This window comes from Trichosurus vulpecula, chromosome 9, assembly GCF_011100635.1.
Source record: "Trichosurus vulpecula isolate mTriVul1 chromosome 9, mTriVul1.pri, whole genome shotgun sequence".
Taxonomy (NCBI): domain Eukaryota; kingdom Metazoa; phylum Chordata; class Mammalia; order Diprotodontia; family Phalangeridae; genus Trichosurus; species Trichosurus vulpecula.
In genome coordinates, this window is record NC_050581.1 from 31,739,374 (window position 1) to 31,763,521 (window position 24,148).

Consider the following 24,148-nt stretch of genomic DNA (forward strand, 5'->3'; position numbering starts at 1 on the left):
ATAGCAGATAAGTCAGTATGGCTGGACCACAGTGTAGAGATAAGTAAGATGTAACAAGACTGGAAAGATAGGAAGGAGCAAGTTCGTGAAGGGCTGTAAGAGGCAAACACAGTATGTATTTGAGACAAGGAGTAAAAGGGGATCAGTGGAATTTATTGAGAAGCAGACTGACATGATCAGATCTGTACTTTAGGAAAACTGACACAACAAACCATTTATTCAACAATAAATGAATGATTTGTTATGCCAATAAATGAGCATTTATTAAGTGCCTAATAAAGGTCAAGCACTGGGCCAGGTGCCAAGGGTATAAAGATAAAAATAAAGTAATCCCTACCTTCAAGGAGCCTATATTCTATTTTATTATTTCTATTTGTAAAAATAGCTGAGGATTGTAGGTAAAGAGCACTATCCTTGATACAAATTTCCAATCACTTATGCTGTTTGATAGATTTTTCTAGGCCTTAAACTCATGACTTAAAAAAAGGCATAATTACACTCATCTACTCAGCTCCCAGACCATGGAATTTTTCACTGTGTAACAGAACTAAACCAAAGGATAGCTAACAATGTTTAAAATCATAAAGGGAAATGGTAAGATGCCAAACAAGAGGAATGCCAAGTGTCTGTGTATTAATAACCCAAGGACAGGATGTAAATTTTCAGTAAAGAGCACCGTAACATTGCTAGTAAAGGTGTTAATGGGAAATGTAAAGTGCATCAGTATTTCATACATTTCCTTGAATATTAGCAATGGCAAGATTCAAAAAGGTTGGCATGTGACAGCTTTGGTCAAAACCCAAAAATGAATGCACCGTTCTTTGTCTATGAAAATGACACTAGTAATTTAGCATTACTAAATGAGTTTTGCATTGTTCCCCTACCCCTACAAATATTAGTCATATTTTATAATAATAACTGACACCTTTATAGTGCTTTAGAATTTGGAAAGCACTTTCTAATAGAGAGGCAGCATGACATAAAACACTGTTGTATTTTGGTTCTCCTCTGACTTTTCTGATTTATCATTCACAGTCTCCTCTGCATGATCATCTTCTATGTCCCGCTCCCTCTATGTAGGTATCCCCTAGGGCTCTTTACCTCTTCTTAGCTCCCCCTATTCTCTCTCTCCTTCCTCACCCAGACTCTTTCTCAGTCTAACTCTGTCTCTCTGTCCCTGTCTGTCTCCCCCCTTGTACTCCCTCTCATCAGCCACTGTGGATTCATCTAACATCTATAGGCAAATGAATAACAGATGAATACATACTTCTCATCCATTTCTTGAGCTCCAGTCCAGCATCTCCAAGTCCCTGCTGGACATTTCTACCTTGATGATCCACAAACATCTAAAACTCAACATGTCCAAAACAGAATCTAGTATCTTTTTCAATACACTTGACCTTCCTCATTTTTGTTGAGGGCACTGCTATTCTTCCAGTTACCCCTTTTATAGTCTCATATTCATCTTCAGCTTTTCCCTCTCCCCCATCCCTTTCATTCTATCAACTGCCAAGACTTGTCCATCCTGCCTTTACCGACTTTTGTTTTATTTTGTTTTGTTTTGCATACATTTTTTTCTCTTCACTCATACCATAGCCTCCCTAGTTCAGGCACCTGGCATCTCTCACCTTGATTACTAAAACACTCTCCTAATTGGTTTCTCTTCATACAACCTCTTCTCTCTCCAATCCTTCTTCCACACAGTTACAGAACTGAAACTCATAAAAGACAGGTCTAACTATATCATTTTGCTACTAAAGACATTCTATTGGCTCCCTATTTTAGCATAAAAAATCAAATTCCTGTGTTTAGCATTTGAAATTTTGTTTTATTTTAATTTATGGAATAAAACAAGGATTTCCATAATATAGTATAATAAAAAAGATGACTGCACATGAATCTGCAAATCGATATGTACAACTTGCTATTCCTTTTGAATATATAATAAAGTTATCATGTAAATTTTTTATCATGCAAAATGCTTAGCATTTAAAGTCTTTCATAATCTTATTCCAGCATATCTCTTCAGGGTAATGATTCATTGCTTCCCTTCATGCACACTGGGTTCTAATCAAACTGGTCTGTTTGCTGTTCACTGTATAGGATGTTCTATCTCACAATTCCATTCTTAGAATTCTCTACCTTCTTTCGTGAAAACTCTTAGAACCCCTTAAGTATCACCTCCTTCAAAAGGCCTTTCCTGGTTCTCCTAGTTGTTTGTTAGTCTCTCCTCTCCAAATTTCTCATATACATACATACATACATAATTCTATGTATGTATGTATGTATGTATATGCACAAGATACAAATGAAATGTATTTGTCATGTATAATATATAAATGCAAGATATACATATGTTTATGTATATATAAATGTGCTTCTGTGTACATGTGCTATCTGTGCATATGTGTACCCAAAATACATATATATTTCTCATTTACTTTTCTGCAAACATATTATATCCTTCCAGTAGAATGTTCTCTTTGAGGTCAGAGACTGTCTTACTTTTGTATTTTATCACTACTGGTTATACTTGCTATAATAGCATAAAATTGCACTAGGACTTTTGGAATATCCTATATAAATATCAGCAATGATTTACATTTTCTTATTACGACCTTATCACAATACTGAGGAATAAGTATTTCAGGTATTGTTGGTCCCCTTTTACAGATGAGGAAGCTAAAGTCGTAAAGATTAACTAACTTGTATACTGTCATAGAGCTAGCAAATTTCAGGGGTAGGATTTGAACCCTAGACTTCCTGACTCCAAGCTCAGTACTCTATCTGCTACACCATACTCAGGAACATCTGCACGTTCTCATGGAATCCCTTGGGACCATAGCACGTATTTGCTAGATTCCCCATTGGGCAGCCTATGCTGTCTGTGGTCATGGGCCAGAGTTCTTATTTCTTCTAGTCTAGGAGTGGAACTGGCAACCTTTCCCTGTTTAGCCCAGTACTTGACATTCTGAATTGATCTCATGGAAAATGAAAGAGAATAGCACAAAATTCTCAATGCAAGTTTCCTTTGCTCTCAGAAGTACAAAAGCTTCCAAAATGCCAGCTGAGATGAGATCGATTTTCTAGTCAGTAATGACCCCCTTCCTCCCTGCCCCCCCCCCAAAGCCCCCTGGTGAATATAATATATCCTATGACTGTGAGATTTTGTGACTGCAGTAATAACAGTCATTGAAATAATGTCTTTAATGATCAAATTGACCTGATGGAGAGAAATAACACTTAGAAATCTACCATAGCACATTATAATCATGTTATGAAAAGTAGTGTCTTATAGAGGAAGTCCTGAAATGCAGGAAGCCAAGATTTCAGGCCCAGCTTAACTATTAACCAGCTATATGACTGAGCAAGGACTTTAACTTGGCCAGGCTTCACTTTTCTCACCTGTAAAATCATGGAGTTGGACAAGCTAGACAATAAAGTTATCTAAAATTATATGATTGTAGGGTTTGACAATCATCACTTTTTTCTGTATCTGTGGCCAATATAGAAATATGTCTCTGGATGTTTCTCTATCCTGCTTTTTCAGACTTAAACCTGAGAGTTCCCCTTGGTTTCTTTCTCCTTTGGCAAAGCTCAGAACTTGTTCTTTAAGAGGTCAATGATTTTCCAAGACAAGAGTTCTCTTGAAGCTATTTTGAAAAAGCCCCATAAAATATTTCTTTTAGTTTTTGTTTTTTAAGGTAAAATTAATTAGAAATATTTGTATCATGCTCCCTTTCAGATGAACATGGTTGTGGAAAAAAGATTGAGGTAGAACACATTTCATAAATCTCAAAATAACTGAAAAAATATACTACGTGGAATCAACATCCTCCAGTTATGAAGGGCCATTCAACCCTCATTAGACACGCTGTGCTCAACAGCAGAGGAGGCCAAATGGCAGGTGCCCATCTTAGTAGAAGGTATAGTTTTCATTTTGTATTTGCACCCTCTGACCTGCACAGAGTAGGTATTTAATATAAGTTCATTGAATAGATAAATAAATAATGGAGCATGAGCAAATCAATGAAAAGATAAATGAATGAATGAATGAAAAAGCATTTATTAAAAACTTAGTGTGTGCCATCCCTGTGCTAAGTGCTAGGAAAATAAAAATAAGCAAGCAATCAAAGTTTACGCATTTTTTAAAAAAAAGACTGGGAGCCCACATCTCATTTGGGGTAGAAGAACAGGGTCTACTCAAAGGCCTGAACCGACTACTGATTGACATAAGAACTTTCACTTCCATTTCCAAACTGGGACAGTTCACTACTTCTTAGACAACCATGTCTGACAAGGCCTCCACTCTGGGACATTTCTGGCATAACCTTTTTTTCCAGGATCTGACAGTGGGTGTAATGTTGTCTCTGATTTCCTTATCAGTGGAGTTTAGAATTAAGCTACATTTGGCCAGGACTGATGCGTTGGACCCAATGGAATTTCCAAGGAACCGACCTTTAGCTGAACTACATTCTGGGAGGAAACTATTCACTTATATAGACTAAATGAACTCTTATTAGAGCAATTAAAAACTATTGATCTTCCTGGAAGAGGTGTCTGGAGAAATTAATTTTCCTTACATAGCTTAATAATTTGCTCCTAGTAAATAATTTGCTCACCCCTGAGAACAGAATCTGATATGGTGGTACTTAAAGCAAGAATTGGAAACCTGAAAGTGTCTAGGGTCACTTCAAATCCACCCAGTGCAGATACAACTTGTTTAGCATTATCTGCTCTAATGCTTTGTATGTTGTTGTCGATTTTCTTCCTGACACGAAAGGGGTGCCTGGGTCTTTATGTGAAACAGTCCCTATTCAGAAAATCATTCTCCCCCTCCCAATAAGTTTGGGTCTCTGTAAAGTGAACTTTTTACCCTGTATGTGTATTCAGGCACCAAGGTCTAGAAAACATAAAATAGTCTGCCTGAAGAAAACTGGAAAGTAGTTATTCTTGTGATGATTTTCTATTTGTTTAGTCGCAGGCAGCTCCTCTACGGGGAGACATTTAAAACAGTTGCATGTAATTTCCCCATATTTACAGGACGTTGTTGTGAGCAAACTCAAAGGATTTGGATCCTGAGATCCCAATTTAAAAAATAGGGATAAGGATTTGGCGACGATTTCAGTGATATAGGGAACTCCTGGGGGATGGGAGGACAAGCATTTGTATAGGCCCTACTAGGTGACAGGCATTGTGCCAAGCGCTTTTGTTTTAAACATATTATCTTATTTGTTCCTCACAACAACCCTGGGAGGTAAGCACTATTATTACCACCATTTTGCAGTTCAGGAAACTAAGGAAAACAGATATTAACTGACTTGCCCAAGGTCACACTGCTCACAAGTGTCTGAGGTCAGATCTAAACACAAACTTCCTGGTTCAGAGCTCTATCCATTGTACCACCAGTTACTTCACCTCCTAGGTGAGAAAGTTCCTTCCACTAATGTAGGTCAGCACTTTTTCATCAAGCTTATAATTTTTGAAAGTTGCCTAAAGCACTGAGAGTTTAAGTGACTTGCCCCAGGGTCACATAACCAGCATGTCAGGGGGGAGACTTGAACTCAGGTCTTCCTGCCTCAGAGGCAAGTTCTCTATCCACTACACCACACTGTATCTCTTAGAAAAAAAATGTACTTTTAAAAATGCTTGTCTGAGAAATAATTTACAAACTTTACTGTAGTCAAAAATAAGATATGCTCAATTTGTCCCAACCAAAATGGGATGATCCTAACAAAAAGATGGATTCTCCATCTTCATATACAAGTGCAAGCAGAAAATGAGTATGGGAATTTGGTGGTGGTGGTGGGGGGTTGTCTTATTTTTCATTCAATTTTATTTTATTTACACTTTCAGATTCTCTCCCTCTCCAACCCACTGACAAGGCAAGAATCACAAAACTCATTGCAAATATGAAGTAATGCAAAACAAACTTCCACATTAGCCATGTTAAAAAAAGAAGAAGAATAAAAAGAAAAGAAAGAGAAAAAAATAAGCTTCAATCTGCATTTTGAATCCTTTGGTTTTCTACCTGGAGGTAGATAACATTTTTTATCAGGGGTCCTTTAGAGCTATAGTACATCACTCTGTTGAGCAGAGTTACTAAATCTTTCACAGTTGATTATCTTTACAATATTTCTATTGCTGTGTAAACTGTTCTTCTGGATAACTCATATCACTTTGCATCAATTCATAAAAGTCTTCCTAGGTTTTTCTGAAAGTGTTCCTTCATCATTTTTTTTTGCAGAACAATAGTATTACATCACATTCATATACCAGAACTTATTTGGCCATTCCACAGTTGATGGGTATTCCCTCAGTTTCCAATTCTTTGCCACCACAAAAAGTTGCTATAAATATTTTTGTACATATAGGTCCTTATTACTTTTTCTTTTGTCTCTTTGCAGTATTGCTGGGCCTAAAGGTATGCACATTTTAATAGTTTTTTGGGCATAGTTCCAAATTGCTTCCCAGAATGGTTGGACTGGTTCACAGGCCCACCAACAATGCATTCTTATACTTATTTTTCTACATCTTCTCGAGCATTTGTAATTTTCCTTTTCTGTCATCTTATCCAATCTGATGAGTATGAGTTAGTACCTCATAATCGTTTTAATTTGCATTTCTCTAATTATGAATGATTTAGAGCATTTTTAAAATATAACTTGGATTTCTTCCTCTGAAAACTGTCTGCTCATATTCTTTGACTATTTATAAATTGGGGAATGACTCTTATTCTTATATATTTGGTTGAGTGACCTTTATTTTTGAGAAATGAACCCTTTATCAGAGAAACTTGCTACAAAGATTTTCCTTAGTTTCCTGCTTTTCTTCTAATTTTAGCCTCCTTAGTTTCGTCTGTGCAAAAAAATACCTTTTTAATTAAATGTAATCAAAATTGTCTATTTTAGCTATCTCTTGTTTGGTCATAAATTCTTCTCTTATTTATAGATCTTACAGATAATTTATTTTATTCCTTCTTCCCCCCAAAATTTGCTTATGTCTTCACCCTTTATGTCTAAATCATGTACTCATTTTGGGCTTATCTTGGTATATGGTATGAAATGATGGTCTGTGTCAAGTTTCTACCAGACTACTTACCAGATTCCCAGCAGATTTTTCCCCCCCAAATAATGAAACCTTGCTTCAATAGCTGAGATATTTGGATTAATCAAATACTAGCTTCCTATGCTCATTTGTTTTTGTATATTGCGTACTTCGGCTGTACCATGATTAATTCTGTTATGTCTTATCCAGTATCAAATTCTTTTGATGATTGCAGCTTTGCAGTATAGTTTAAGATCTGGTACTTCTAGGACTCAGTCCTTTGTAGTTTTTTTTAATTGATTCTCTTGATATTCTTAATCTTTTGTTCCTCCAGATGAGTTTTGTTATTATTTTTTGTAGCTCTATAAAATAATGCTTTGGTATTTTGATTGCTATGGCACTGAACAAGTAAATTAATTTAGGTAGTATTTTCATTTTTTGAATAGTGGCTCAGCCTAACCATGAACAATTAATATTTATCCAATTATTTAGGTTGGTCTTTGTGTGAAGAGTGTTTTGCAACTGTGTTCATAGAGTTCAAATGTATGTCTTGGGAGGTAGACTCCAAGTACTTTTTATTGTTCATAGCTATTTTAAATGAATTTTTCTTTCTATTTCTTTCTGCTGGGTTTTGTTGGTAATATATAGATGATGATTTGTATGGGTTTATTTTATATCCTGCAACTTTGCTGAATCAGGTTTTTAGTTGATCTCTAGGATTCTTTAAGTAAACCATCATATCATTTGCAAAAAGTGATATTTTTGTTTCCTCAATGTCTATGCTACTTCCTTCAAATTTTTTTTCTTGTCATTGCTATAACTTCTAGTACAATATTAAATAATAATGGTGAGAGTGTACATCCTTGTTTCCCCACTGATCTTATTGGAAAGTTTTTTAGTTTATCTCTATTATCAATAATGTTTGCCATCTCTTTTTGATAGATACCACTTATTTTTTAAAAGCTCCATTTATTCCTATGATTTCCAAGGGTTTTTTTAAAAAACATGAATAGTTATCCTATTTTGTTAAAAAAAATTTTCTCTGCATCTTTTGAAATAATTATGTGATTTTTGTTGTTTTTGTTATTGATATGGTTAATATGCTTATAGTTTTCCTAATACTGAACCAGTCTTGAATGCCTGGTATAAATCAAACCTGACCATAGTGTATGATCTTTGTGATATATTATTGTGATCTCCTTGATAGTATTTTATTAAATTTTTTACATCAACATTCATTAGGAAAATTGATCTATAGTTTTCTTTCTCTTTTATGGGTCTCTGGTTTAGGTATCAAAACCATATTTGTATCATAAATGAATTTGGTAGTATACCTTCTTTACAAAAGGGAAGTGGATTTCCCCTTGCCAAGAATAACTCCTCCCCTTGTGTCCTTGACCCCCAAATCTTCCATTCTTCTCTGGGACCTAACAATATACATAATTTACTTTCATTCTCTCTGTCTCTTTCTCTGTTTTTCTCTCTCTCTGTCTCTCTTCATCACTGCATTTTTCCTTTATTCTTTTCTTCTTCATCTGCTCTCACTGTCAATTTCATTCACTTCCACAAAATGAAATGTCTGTATGTGCATGTGCCTATACATACACACACACACATATAAACATAGGAAAATATCTATATAGCCAGATACACATGTACACATGATGTACGTGTATATCTATGTGTGTATGTACTTGGCTATATATATATAGATATAGATATTACTTCTATGTTTCTATTAATGGTACCACAGACCTTTTCTTTCCCTAATATCTGCAACCTTGGAATATATGTTTTTCACTCTTTCATTTCCCTTGCCCTATATTATATCAAATTAGTTACAAGGCCCAAAAATTCTGTTTTCATACTATTTCATTTCTACTTTTCACTAATATTTCTGACAGCTTGGGTTGGTGAAAATTGGAGTCAGGAAAGTCAGGATTCAAATCCTGGCTCTGCCACTTACTAACTATATGGTCCTCAGCAAGTAACAACTTAATTTCCATTCCCTCTTTTGCAAAATGAAGACAGTTATAGCACCTTTCTCACACTGTTGTTGTGAAGCTCAAATCAGATAGCATATGTAAAGCACTTTGCAAACCAGAAATCTTTCTGCAAGTGCCAGCTGACATACTATTGTTGCTTCAAGACATCATTATCCCAATCTCACAATAGCCTCCTAACTAGTCTCCTTGTCTCCAGTCTCTCCTTTCTCTGATCCATCATCCTTATATTTGTCAAAATAATCTTCCAAATGTACAGCTCTGATTAAACGACTCCTTGTCTTAAAAACCTTCAGTGTTTTCTCTTTGGCAAGAGAATAAAATAAAAACTGTTCAGCCTTCTGCAATCTGCCTCCAACCTGCCCCTGCAGTCTTTGTTTTATTCTCCTACGCATACTCTACATTCTAGTCAAATGGTACTACCAACTTGTTCCCTGATCTCAGTCTGTCCCCTCCTGCCTCCATGCATTTGTAAAGGTCATTGCCCACGGCCAGGACTTTCTCCCAGGACATCTGGGAAAAGCCTCCTCTTGCTTCAAGGCCTGTTTCAGGTATCATTTCCACCATGAAGACTGGATGTTACACTTCTCGGATAGGTATTGTTCCTCTTCCCATTTTATACATAAGAAACTTAAATTCAATGCTAGTTAATTCTCATTTTATAGATGTGAGTCAACAAGCAATGATTAAGCCCTAACTGTGTGACAGGCATCATTCTGAGTGTTGAAGATATACCCCACTTCTCCTAAAAAAGGGGTAACAAAGTGACTTGTCCAGGGTCGCATAGCTAGTAAGGTTGTAAATGAGATTCAAGTCAACTTCTTCCTAACTCCAAATCCAGTACTCTATCAACTATACCATGAATCCCTTTACATAAGATGTTGATTACCCCTTTTGGCATTTACAATTTTCTGTCTCACATTGCAGTTACTTGTGTATTTACTTTGTTTCTCCCATTTCACTAGAAACTCCTTTTAGGCAAGTATATTTTTGCATTCTCTGTAGCGCCTTGATGTGGTCCCTTGAACATAGTCAGGATTTGATAAATGTTTGCAGAATGGATAATTCCTTTGCTCATATGATACTGAATCTCAAACTAAAAGGAACTTCTGGGACTGTCTTATATTATAGATGAGAATAATGAAACCCCCAAAGGTTAAATAACCAAGGTCACACAAGTAGTTGGTAGCAGAGTTAGGACATCAAACTCAAGTCCAATGATTCCAAATTGCCTGTTTTTTCCACTGCAGTATAACTCCTAATATGGTCGGTTAATCATAAAAATAAAAAAGAACCCACATCAGAAGGTTAGTATTTAAGGATGCTTGATTGCCATAATACCTAGGTCCCTCCGCTGTCCTAGATCCTGTCTCTAGCAGAAACCAGAAGGATAAGACAGGGGTTAATTCCTTTTCTATGACCCAGGACAGGAACTTTGTCCTTTTCTCCTGTATTTTGTACAGAACCAAGAATACTATCAGCACTCGATAAATAATAAATTATAGTTATTTAATTACAGCTTTTATGCATCCAGGTCATGCTTTATTTACTTCATTTTTGCAGCACATTTTCTAGCACTTAAGAAGAAAATAGCCAGGAGAAGAGATAAGCAAAAGGCCAGGCGATGGTATAAAATTCCAGGTGGAGAAACTTCCATTGTGATGCCTGAGTTAGATTATAGCTGTGTCAGGCAAGCAAAACAGAAATGAAACCAAGCCAGCCAGGTACTTCATGGCAAGGAATGGGAAGGAGATCAACAGCATGCTGAGTCTATAGCATTACCTCATTGTCATTCACCAAAGAGCATTAGCTAACTGGTTTTGGCTGAGACAGGAAGGCATTCTGAGCAAAGATGATAGTGATGACCTCACAGATGGCATGCAGTCAAAGTCAGGAGTAGGATCCAACTTGGAGCTATGACAGATATACAATCAGAGTGGCCTTTTCCATAGACTCAGTGCCTAGAGATGGCCAGGGATGGTTGTTACTAATTTAAATGCTAATTGTGCGAGTAGTGAAAAAGCCTTAAACTTAGACTCAGATGACTTGGGTTCAACCTCAGCTCAGCTAAATGACCATGGATAAATTACATTTCCCTGAACTCAGCCCCCTTAACAGAAAAAGAGAACTTGCACTACCTACTTCAGGTCAGGGACTGGTTTTAATCAACATTGACAGGTGACAAGCATTTGTTAATCATGTATTTGCACCGTGTTAAACACTGAAAATACAAAGAAAAACATGTATTTCTTGCCTTCAGGGAGCTCACATTCTAATGAGGGAAATAACATTGTTTCCATCTATGTATCCTTAGCAGCCAGCCCAGTGCTATTACAGTGGGCATTTAAAAAATGTTAGTTGAAATTAATCGTGTAATTTAAAAGGAGTAAGCTATATAAAGTACTTTGTAACTATAAAGGATTATGGTTTCAGCCAAACTGGCCTCCTTGCTGCACCTCACACAGGACATTTTATTGCCATCATTGTGCCTTTGCTCAGAGTGTGATCCATGTCTGGAACATAGTACTCTTCTTACTTATGTCTCTTACAATACTTAGCTTCCTTCAAATAGGTCATCTTAAATTATACATCCTACATGGAGTCCTGAAACATTTAGCTGCTATTTCTCCACTCCCCTGATAAATTATCTTGTGTAAACAGCTTGAGGTCAAGGATCATTTCATTTTTGTCTTTAAAATTCCCAAAATGACACATAGTACCTGGCACATAGTAGGTCCTTAATAAAGGTTTGTTGATTGAATGACCAATTGAAATATACATTATTATAATTGTAGATCAGATATAGGAACCAAAGAATATAGTCTTGCACAGGCCCCAAATTACTGGTATAATCCTAGTGGAGAGACACATGGAAACAAGGAAACATCGTTCTCAATAACATCTCTAATACTTTCTTTAGAGGCAATGAAGTGACTTGATAACAACAGTGATGGGAGGGAAGGGAGAGTAGAAAAGTGGAAATGCTAGGTAAAAAGACTGGGAGTCTCAGCCTTTTGTGGAAAGTGTGTACTTTATGCCTCTTCTCAAATTCTGGAAAGGTTTGGGGGTGTGGTGTGCAAATAGTAATCATTGGGGGAAGTAGCCCAGGAGCTTGAGGAAAGATAGTAAAACCAGAAGCCGTGGCCAGAATTCTTTAACAGTATTTCAAATAGACACAAAGAAGGTAATATGACTGATGTTATACCCTTTACTCCCTGCCTCACTTTTGGAAGTATGAGAGGGTAGGGAGGAGGAGGGAAAAGTAGGGCCAGTGGCTACTGACCCAATAATCTACCACATTTTCAAAATTGATCTCAATCAATGGGTTAGGACCCTCGTCCTCCTTACCATGCTCCATGCTCCTTAGACACATTCTGCTTTCATAATTCTGGACTTATTTAACTAGACTATAACATGTGATGCAATTGAGGATAGACTTTTCTTTTTTTGTCCTCAGTCTTTTAATTATCACTTGCAGCATCAAACATTTCATATTTATAGTTTGAAAAGGAGATTCCCACAACACAAACCATGAGCTATTTTCTTCTCTTCGAGTATGATGAGTTACAAAGAAGCAAGCGACCTTGAAACAATCTAATGAGAGCTAAGAAAAACAGATTAGTACTTACATAGCCATATTCCAGGTCCCAGCACCAGCAGTAATTACAAAACCTGACAAAGCAGGCTCTTACAAAGTCACCGATGAGAATTGTGACATAGGTGGTGAGGACATCAGACACAGTCAGTCGCACGAATTCCTGTTGGGAGATCACCAATCAATCAACAAATCCATCAATAAACACTTAGTAAGTGCCTATGCGTCAGGCACTGGGCTAGGCAATGCAGATACAAAAAGAGGTAAAAGATGGTCCCTGCCTTCAAGAAGCTCATAATCTAATGGATTGTCAGTAATGAATTATCAATATTGAAATAAGGATTCTTCCTTGGGATAGAGGGTAACAGAAGCGCTAGGAAATCCTAGGTTTGAATGTTGCCTCTTATATGTTGACTTACTGGATAAAATAGAGACTTTTGAGCGTCTAAGGCTAAGCCCTGCCTCAGACACTGACCTTGGACAAATCACTCAGCCATCGTTTTCTCATCTGTAAAATGGGCACAATAAAATCCCTCACCTCCCAGAGTTATTGTGGCGATAAAATGAGTTAACATATGAAAAGTGTTTTGCAAATCTAAAATTGCCTAAAAATATGGGCTATTATTATTAAATATTTGACAATAGTCAAGTCATTTCAACTCTCTTGAGCCACAGTATTCTCATCTGTAAAATGAAGACAGTATGAACTGTACTACTTATGTCACAGGATTGTTGTGAGATTCAAACTATATGATGTATGTAAACTCTTTTGCAAAAATTTAGTCATTGTCTGTCTGTATCTATATATGGATCACTGATTTCTTTTTTATATTTCATGTTTATAAAAATATGCTTTATGGCTTTTAAATACGGATGCAATAATAACTGAGAAAAATTCTAGGTCTCCATCTCCATCCTATTTCAACAATTCAGAACTGAAACTCATCGCTTCCCATTATTAGATCTGCTCATCATCTGTGTGTTGACTCTTCTTTTGGTGGGTCTGAAAGTGAGGTAGAAATAAGGAACCATAAGTCTACAAAAAGAAAGAGAGAGAGAGATCCTCCAGAGAGGCACTTGTAGAATAAAAACCACCAACAGAAAAAAATGTGATGATTACGACCCTTGTTCCCTCACCCTGCCTCCTCACCCAACTTTAGCACCATCTTTATTCAGAAAACGTGTGTATATGTGTGTGTGTGTGTGTGTGTGTGTGTGTGTGTGTGTGTGTTGGCATAAGGGGAGACAAAGGGTGAAAGGGAAGATGAAAATGACCAAACAGAGTGATCTAGCATCTTGTGAGTTAAAATCCAGCCTCGGACACTTACTAGCTGTGTGACCCTGAGCAAGTCACTTAACCCTGTTTGTCTCATTGTCCTCATCTGTAAGATGAGCTGGAGAAGGAAATGGCAAACCACTCCAATATCTTTTCCAAGAAAATACCAAAAGGGGTCAGGCATGATTGAAACAACTGAACAACAACTACAACAAAGATATCTATCTATCCTGTGGTGTTCTGCTGACTCTCCATGAGATCATGAATGCTGTGATCTCATGGACCCTGGCTAGTACTGAATTTAAAATTTTCATTCTCTGGTTATATGCTTTTTTCTTCACTGGACCAGTTTGAACTATCATACCTGGGAAATTTCTCTCTCTTGGCTTCAAGCTGTGTAAAAGGCAAAATGTGTGAAAATGCTCCTAGTCTTCCTGAGGGGGGAGGTTGGAATAGTTGCTTTGAACTCATGGTCTAGCATGGTGAGGTGTGTATAAGAAGGCAGGAAATTGAACTTTAAAAACTCTCTCCTTCTTCTCCTTTATATCATCTATCACCTTCATCCATCTCTTTACCTAACCTGGACATTTTGGCATAAGGAAATAGAACAGTATATTATTTTGAATGGCTTTTCATTTTCAAGAGATACCATGGGGTAGTTGATAGAACCCTGCTCTCGGAATCAGGATATCTTAAATTTCAATTACGTATCAAATATTTACTAGCTATGTGACTTTGGGCAAGTCAGTTAACTTCTATAGGCCTCAGTTTCCTCATCTGTCAAATGAGGAGGTTGAACTAAGTGATTTCTGAGGCCTATTCCAGCTTGAGCTCTATGATCCTATGAGTTCTCCACAACATGAGTGTACTATCTATGTAGTTACAAACCAGGAATGAGCAGCCAAAAAGCAGCTACTACCCAAAGCCATGAAGAAGAGGGAAGAATTTGCCTTTGGACAGAGAACTGAGTTTTTCCAGCAAGATGTGTCTAATTCAGGGGTGAGGGTGGGGTTCTGTTAAATTAGGAAATTCTTTGTCCTTAGGAGCCTAAAGTCAAGTTTCATGGAACAGAAAATGCCCTGTGATGCAAAGTCACATTTGACTCATGGCACCTGAACTCTTTGTACTTTTATAGCAGAGGTTATTAACCTCTTCTGTGTGTCCTGAACCACTCTTAGGCACTCCGGTAAAGCCTATAGAGCCTTTCTCAGAACACTGCATAGGATAAAATACATAGGACTACAAAGGAATCCAGAAGTGAGTCAAAATAAGGATGTATGTCAATTTCCAACCAAGTTCATGGATCCCTTAAAATCTACCTAGAGAAACCATGGGGTTACATGGACCCCAGGTTAAGAACTCCTGCTTTAGAAGACAGGAAATAGAAGCAGCAATAGGTTGGCCAGCATAATCTTCCCAGAAGCTTGTCCATGGACCTATGAATACCCCATTTGGTGGTGATGGCTAGAAGATGCTATTCCCCCATCCCTGGTCACAGGGAAACAAATCATACTGTGTGAGGATCCTCTGTTGCCTATCATTTTTATATGAGTGGAATATGATGACAATGAGTAACAAGGGCAATTCTGATCAATGCAACCAGCAGTCAGTCAGTTAATAAGTATTTCATAAGCATTTGATGCAAAGAAAGGCAAAAACACGATCCTAGCCCCTAAGCAGCTCATGTTCTAATGGAGGAGACAACATACAAATAACTATATGCATTGAAAGTATGTACTGAGGATTAAAGGTAATTTGAGAAATGGGAGGAAAGGAGTCAGGGATAGGCTGGAGCCAGCTCAAACAGCTTGTTACAATCCATTATTAAATTTTCAATGTAAGCATTTATACCTTAGAATTTGGCAAATGCTGTGAATTAAGGCTGGATTTATTGGTTGTTTTTTTATGGTCTAGACTTAGAGATGGAGAAAATTTTAGTAATGCAGATCAAATTTAAAAGTATGTCATGCATACATTGGGGGGTGGGGAGGGAGCCAGTTGTTAAACATTTACTAGCATACCACTGGAGAAGGCTTCCTAAAAAACATGGAATTTGAGTTGAGTCCTGAAGGAAGCCAACTGAGAAGAGGAAGAACAGTGCAGGAATGGGGGACAGCCAGAACAAAGGTACAGAGTTAGAGATTGGAGCTGTGTGACTTTGGGCAAGGTCACATAGGAGGAGTGTCCTTGTCCATGATTTGTGTGGTACACCAAGTAGGCTAGCGTCCTTGAAATGTAGAATGCATAGAGGAAAGGAAAGTGTGAGAAGTCTGCAAAGGAAGGAAGGGTCTAAGTTGTGAAGAGATTGAAATGCAGAAGGGAGAATTTTATATTTCCTCCTGGAGAAAACAGAGGGCCAAAGGTTGAAACCTTTTCCTGACACAAACGATGAGCAATAAGTCAGAAGAAGTTACAAGGAAGTACACTGAGGTGAGCTTGGTACTTTAGCTTCCAGCAATGGGCTGCCTTCTCTCCTCCCTTCCAAGCCATTTCAGGGAGTCTGTCTGGCCTAGCCCAAAGCAAAGGAGCCCTAGCAACAGCATCAGAGCATCACAGATTTAGTGCTGAGAGGGACCTCGGAGGCCATTCTATTCATCTCCCTCATCTTAAAGGTTCTGTTCTCTTCTTGTTATTTGTCCTTTGTTCTCAAAGAGGACCATGACATCAGGACAGTGATGCAATGACTTACAAATGAATTGGATTTAAGTGAGGCAGGGCTGTGCAAGGTCACCAGCCTCACTCTTTCCTCCAAAGCCATCTGGGTCCAGTGGCAAGATATAGATTAGGATGACTGGAGATGGCCCTGGATACAGTGCTCTCCTCTACTCCCATTTCAAATATCCAAGGGAAGACCATTGCCTAATCCAATCTACCTTGCATTTAACTAATGTTATAGTATGTATGTATGTATGTATGTACATAAGTACGTAGGTATGTGTGCATATATGTATGTATATTGTGTATATGCATATAGGTGTATATATGTATGCAGGAATATATAAATACATGCATGTATACATATATACACATGTGTACACACATGTATATACATACAACACCTTTATGCTATATTTATTTTCATATATACTTGTCTCTTCTGTTAGATTATAATTTCCTTGAAAGTAGGAATTTTTCTTTCTTTGTATGTTTATCCCTAGGGGCCAGTACAGTGTATGGTATATAGTAGGTGCTTAATACATACTTGTTGACTGATTGACACTTAACATTATAAGTAAGGTTTTCATTAGAAAACTCACCAAAGGGGAAGAAAAGATCTTCCCTGATAATTCATTTTTAAGTAGGACTAGACTTGAGGAAGCAAATTGGGCCTTAGACCCATGTAGAAGCAGAGGGACACATCAGGAGGGCTAACAAGTTAGAAAAACTCAAATAAAATTCAGGGCCTTTGGAAAAGGTATACAATACTCTGCAAAATTTTCAAAATTGAGCTTTTAATTTTTTGGCATGTTTACTTTTAAATCTTTCTATATTCTATACTGTTTCTGTTAGGCTTCTCTTAAAAAAATGAGGACCAAACCATTAATGTCTCAAGTGCATAGATATGGATATCGATCTTCCAAATCCATGGCCTTGCTAACCCTGCTGTTTTTTATCTTCATTATGTTCACTTTGTTCTCATGCTTTCCACCTGTCTCATCAGAAATCCCATTCAGAACCCTCCCACTCTCTTTCCTGTCTGCCTCACCCAGTCATCTCTCAAGTGCTAAATGCTCTTTCAGAGAGGAGGCAAGAGGACAGAAAGAAAACAAACTCTCCCACATAAATTGACTATTAGAGAAAGAGACAGGGAGAAGTGTACAAAAAATAGAAAGAGAGGAGGGAGGTGGGGAAGGAGAGAAGGAAATAGAGCAGGAAAGGGGAAGAGAGAGAGGAAGAAGGGGAAGAAGAAGGGAGAGAAAAAGAGGACAGAAAGAGTGAAACAGAGAAGCAGAGAAATTCACTAAAAGCTTTTTAAAAAAAACAGATCAATACTTCATGACAGAACAAACTGCATAGTCTGGGGACTTCAGAAAGCAAGAAATTTAATCAATGAATTTCCACCTTTGTTCTGAGTCAATATGCTAGGAAAGTTACATAAGCTTCTTTATACTCAGAAACTGAAGGACATTGTTAGATTACACTGGCAATTATGTCCAATCAATCACCCCCAGATGTGGACAAGCGTGTTTTTTGCAGTCAGGCATAAGCCCCAAATAGTTAGGTTTGTGGCAGATATTAGGTAAATGTCAATTTAAGGGCTTTTATTAAGCTCTTACCATGTGCCAAAAACCTGGGGATACAGAGAAAGGTAAAAAGCATCCTCTGCCCCTTGCTCTTGAGGTGCTTTCATTCTAATGGGGGAGACAGTGTATAAACAAATAGGTAAATATTATACATAGAGTATGTGTAGGTTGTTAGCCTCATACCAGACCACATAGCACTGTGAAAAGAAATCATTTTAAAATTCTGAGATTGTCAAAGCTATATACCTATGTTGGTTATTATGGCCCTGAATCCTTGGTTTATGGGATTGTGTTACATTCTGGAGGTAATGAAGTAGTTGTATATTAGGCATGCCCACCTTTTCTTCAAGAGAACCCTGAAATATGTCTTGTGGAGCCCTGGCTGGTAAATATTTGAGCCATAAATGGGAATTTTTAAGTCCATGGAAAAGTGAATTTAACAGGGAGGTAGAGAGGGAAAAGTATGGTACAGAGGACAATCTGCCCTGAGCAAAATTGCATTAGACGATGGGATTTCCCATCCCCAGAAAGTGTGGTCTGAGTTTCGATGATATCAATGGTACTTGGCCTTCCAACTCTTGGAATGTGAGGAAAAGAGGAAGTAGTAGAAAAGTAGGCCCAAAGAGAAAGATGCCACAGTAACAGAGCCCTGAAGCTAAGAAAAAGAAAATGGATTCTCATGCCCCAGAAGAATGACAAGCCAGCAGAGGACTTTATCCTTGCTAGATGTTAGCACCCTAGAGCAAGTCCCTGGTCACCCAACTATCTCACAGTACTGATCATACTTGGACCTACCTCCTGATGGAAAAGAAGAATATTTGTGAAGTGGAATGAAATGATAATAGCAATAGATTTGGACTTAGTGTTAACCAGATATTTCCAATACAATGTAAAAATCTTCATAGCATGGTGGGAGCTGCTGCAAATTTGCTAAAGCAAATATTGAGACTTTAATCTTACTTTATTTTGACCAAACTCAAAACCACCACGCTATTACCTGGCCAGCCTCATAATGTGCTGTTTTCCAATTCTGGTTCCGACAACAGTGATTAAATCAGCACTAACATTTTTGCAAAGGACTTGTTAATCAATTTCCTTCCAGGGGTGTGCTGGAGCCAGCTTTCCTGAAAGAACTGGGCACTAGAACTGGGCAGGTAGGTGGCCTAGTGGATAGAGCACTGGGTTTGTAATCAGGAAGACTCATCTACATGAATTCAAATCCAGCCTCAGATATGTACTAGCTGTATGTCCTTGGACAAGTCACTTAACCCTGTTTGTCTAAGTTCCTCATCTGTAAAAAGAGCTGGAAAAGGAAATGGCAAACCACTCCAGTATCTTTGCCAAGAAAACCCCAAATGGGGTCATGAAGAGTCAGACACAACTGAAACGAATGAACAACAACAATTTCTTAGAACTATGACCATAATTGGTTTGGATCAAGGTGTCCAAATGAAAGGAATTTCAAAGAAGTGTTTCCTGACAATGGCTTTAGCCATCTTTTCTTCATATTCTGATAGACTGCAATTCAAGAGTAGGATTCTACAAACTTTGTCAAACCCACAGATGGCTCATGTTTTCTATGAGTATCCTCAAGATGTCAAGAGAAGTTGAGGAAAGTCCCAGCAGTACACTGTAAACTTATGGGAAGACATGAACAAAAGTGAACAGTTTACAAAACATCTTACAATATACAATGTACAATATACATCTTTGTTGAGATAACAAATCTGTGAGTTCTGAGGCAATCAAGTTCCGTTCATTTCATTACCTGTCCTACCATTGTCTCCCAGCAGGGCCCTCTGGGTACATCAGCAGGTTCCACAAAGTAAGGTGGACCAGTGCTATTTTCACTCTGAGATGAATTGAAGGCTTTAATCATGTTTGCTTCCCATATGGTGATGTTTGCCATAACTAACTTCTCTTCTTCCAGCTGGAAAAGCAAGCACAAAGAAACCAACCAACCAATTAATCAATCAATAAACATTTATTAAGCACCTACTATGTTCCTTGTACTCTGCTAAGTACCAAGTATACAAAAAAAGATGGTCTTTACCCTCATAGAGCTTATAATCTAAGGGGGAGGGGGAGATGAAAAGCAAACAAATATACGCAAAATAAGCTATATAAAGGATAAATAGGAAATAAATAACAAAAGGGAAGACTAACACAGTTGTCAAAGACATCCCTGGCAGTCTTACAATTGTAAATCATGTGCTGACCAATAATCCAAAAGCAGTACTTACCTTGTTGTTAACCTCATCCAACAAGGCAAGAATAAATACATACAAGTTGCCCAGAAGAAGAGCAAAGATGCGACCCAGTAGCCATTTGAGAGCTATAAGGGGATGATAGTTTTCCAGCTCAGCAAATAAGTCAAATAAGGTTGGACAGAACATCCCCAAGAGAGACATGATCATGTTCATCTGCAAAAATAAATAAACAAATAAATTGAACTGGGAAGAATCCAGTGGAGAGATCTTAAAGTTTTCCCTTTCCCTAAGATTCTTCATTGATAACTTTTCTTTAGTCCTTGTAAGGTGAGAGAATGATTTTGGACCATTATGACCTTAGTCTTTTTCCAAATGAATGAATGAAAAGCATGTATTAAGTAATTACCATATGTCAGGCATTCTGCTAAGCATAGGTGCTTAATAAATATTTATCAACTAACTGATTAGATATACGAATACCACTCAAATAATATAGTTTCTGCATTCAGGGGGTTTGCCTTCCTCTTTGGGAATGCTTTATTGTGAAGGGTATTTTGGCTAGAGGGGTAGTGATTGGACTCATTGGCAAGGATGTGCTGGCAAATATTTAACAACCAACTTTTGGGGGAAGAAATGTGTGGACACGTTTTTAAGTATAATCTGCATCATTAATATTTTCTCCATCACTTTCTTAAGTCTAGACAATGAACAAAACAATAAATCAAAATCTGATACGTAGTGTTTGCCAATTCCTCAAGTATAAGACTTTCAGAAAAGCTGGCTCCAGTGCACTTGCAGAAGGAAATTGATTAACAAGTCCATTTCAGAAATGTTAGTGCTGATTTAATCACTGTTGTCAGAACTAGAATCGGAAAAAAGCGCATTATGAGGATGGCCAGGTAATGGCATGTTGGTTTTGAGTTTGGGCAAAATAAGGTAAGGTTAAACTCTCAATATGCTTTTTGCTGTGTGTGTGTGTGTGTGTGTGTGTGTGTGTGTGTGTTAAAGCATATCAGAACATTTTAAAAATGGTATCAGACAGTGGCTAATCGATTTTTTGGGTTTTCCCTGTGCTATGACTATATATTGTTATGTTCATATGGAACATGACTTTGCTTGTAACAGAACCGACATTATGGTAGGGACAACTTGCTTTGATGTGTTTTTTTTATGGAATTTGATTAATAAATCCATTTTCTCCATTTTGTCTGGGAGCAATTAAGATCTAGAAGAATAGGTGTATTGTTATACATTATAGTTTAGCACTGAATAAATTTTTTTATCTGTTAAAGTGTGCTTTACTTTTTCCTTTTAGTATATTTTCACCAGCCTTCCCTACACTTTCTACAATTTAATTATCTATTTGCTGGCATAGAGCTGGATTATCATAGAATTAATGATACAGATCATCCAGTTCAACTTTCTCATCTTTTAGTGCATCTTTTAGTTCACTTAGGTGGGAGTGACAGAATACAAGGAAGATCTGGAAATAATAGATAATGTAGAAATTTAAAATCTTTGAACCTCTAATCTCACTTCCAAACAGCTCCAAATCTCTCCCATTCAATTCCGTCAGGCTACCTAGTCACCAATTTATGGAAGCCTTCAATCACCCCATCAGTGTTTGATGAGTACCTTCTTGGTGTAAGATATTACGGAAAATAAAATTAGTAGTAGTAGTAGTAGTAGTAGTGGTGGTGGTGGTGGTGGTGGTGGTGGTGGTGGTGGTGGTAGTAATATGAAGTAGAAAGTATTGTGTGGTACTTTAAGAACATTTGCATGGCTCGTTAGGGTTTCCAAAGCATTTTACATAAATAGAAAATAACTGTAAGATTAATATGGGAGTCACATAACCTACAAGATGGAGAATTAGATATTTTCTTTGATCACCACACTCTCTCAGAGCTCTTCGAAACAGAAATTATGCACCAAAGACAAAGTAACTTTAGCTGTCTCCAAAGTCTAGGAAACCCAGAATCCAAAATAAGGTTAAAAAACACCCATGAACTGACCCTGAGCTCATTGAATATGTAGTCTTTTTTCTTCGTACAGTGTCAGAACTATTTTAGAATGGTGTATTAAACAAAACCTCAGAGATGTGTGGGTATCAGTAGACTCAGTCATGTCTTCATTTTTAATGAAGGCAGGCAAAATTGCCAAAGTAAAGGCAAAATTAACTGGGAATCAGAAGGTACAGATTTCAGACCCGGCTTAGTAAGTAATTAACTGTATGACTTTGGGCAAGACTCTCTTTGCCTCAGTTTCCTTATTTTGCAAAATGAGGGGTTTAAATAAGATGATCCTTTTAAGGTCCTTTCTAGCTTTGAAATTTTGATTTTAAATATTGCCAATTTTAGCATTCATTTTTTTCACCCAAGAAACATTTATTAAGCACCTGCTACACACAAGGCAATGAATTAGTCGCTACTGAGCTACTGACACAAAAAAAAAAAGAATGAAAAAAGAGGGAATAGATCTTCCTCATGGATCTTTCATTCTCCTGGGGATTACAATATGCAGAAAAGTACATTTTAAATAAAGTAAATGCTATGTTATATTAGAAATGGTGAGGGAGAGTGAGCATTAATAATTGGAAGGAAAAGCTTTTCTATTGGAAGGCATCCCTGAACTTTTGCTTCAGGATACAAAGGTGAAGAGGGAGAAGAGCATTGTAGGAACCTGAAACAAGTCTTTGCAAATGCATAGAGAGAGGTAAGAGATGAAATGTCATGTACATAGAACAGCAAAAAGGCCAGTTTGATTGTAAAACAAATTGGGTGAAGGAGAATAATGTGAACTAAGTCTGGAAAGATAGTTTGCTCCGAGATTAGGAAAGGCTCAATGTGAAATAGAGGAGTTGATACTTTATTTAGAGACAATAGGGAACCACCGCAATTTCACAGAAGTGAGATGACCAGATATGTACCTGAGGGAAAATAAATTTGTTGGTGATGTAGAAGATTGGAGGGGGAAGAGACTGGAACACAGAAAAACTGAGTATGAGTCTATTGCAGTAGTCTAGAAGAGAGGTGATAAGAGAGTGTCCAAACCAGGGTCAGAGCCCTGTGAATGGAGAGAAAGGGATGAACATGAGAAATATCATAGAAATAGAATTGACAAGATTAGGCAATTGATTAAATAACATGGAGGAGGAGAGTTATGATGATTCTGAGGATCATGGAATCAAAGAGTTGACTGGTAATGAAAGAATGGTGATGTTCTTCCTTAACAGAAATGGAGAAGTTGGGAAGAGGAGTGGATTTAGTAGGGAACCATAGTGAGTTAGCTTTGGGACATGTTGAATTGAGGTATGTTTGGGATATGCATGTGCAGGTCCACATAGGCAGTCTCAGGAGAGACATGTTGTTGTTGTTTAGTCATTTCAGATGTGTCCCACTCTTCATGCTCCCCCATCCCCCATTTGGGGTTTTCTTGGCAAAGGTACTAGAGTGGTTTGTCATTTCCTTTTCCAGCTCATTTTGCAGATGTGGAAACTGAGGCAAACATGATTAAGTGACTTGCCCAGGGTCACACAACTAGTAAGTGTCTAAGGCTGGATTTGAGCTCAGGTCTTCTTGACCCCAGGCCCAGCACTCTGTCCACCACCTAGTTGTCCTCCAGGAGAGACATAAGGACTAGTTATGTAGATTTGGGAGTCACATGATGAGACATGATCATCGAGCTCATAGGAGAGTTGTTGGCTATTGCAGATTCTTAGAGCCTTTCAGTTGTCTCCATTCTTCCTATATATTGCTGTTTGCTCTAACCTTTTA

At 37.5% G+C, this 24,148-nt stretch overlaps 1 protein-coding gene across 1 annotated transcript in view; it reads right to left on the minus strand.

The window, feature by feature from the left end:
- Window positions 1-24,148, minus strand: part of TMC1 (transmembrane channel like 1) — a 160,538-nt gene that overhangs the window by 23,791 nt on the left and 112,599 nt on the right. Inside the window, 3 exon segments of the mRNA XM_036739525.1 lie at window positions 12,680-12,808; window positions 19,934-20,095; window positions 20,409-20,588. Coding sequence (XP_036595420.1) covers window positions 12,680-12,808; window positions 19,934-20,095; window positions 20,409-20,588 — 471 coding nt within the window.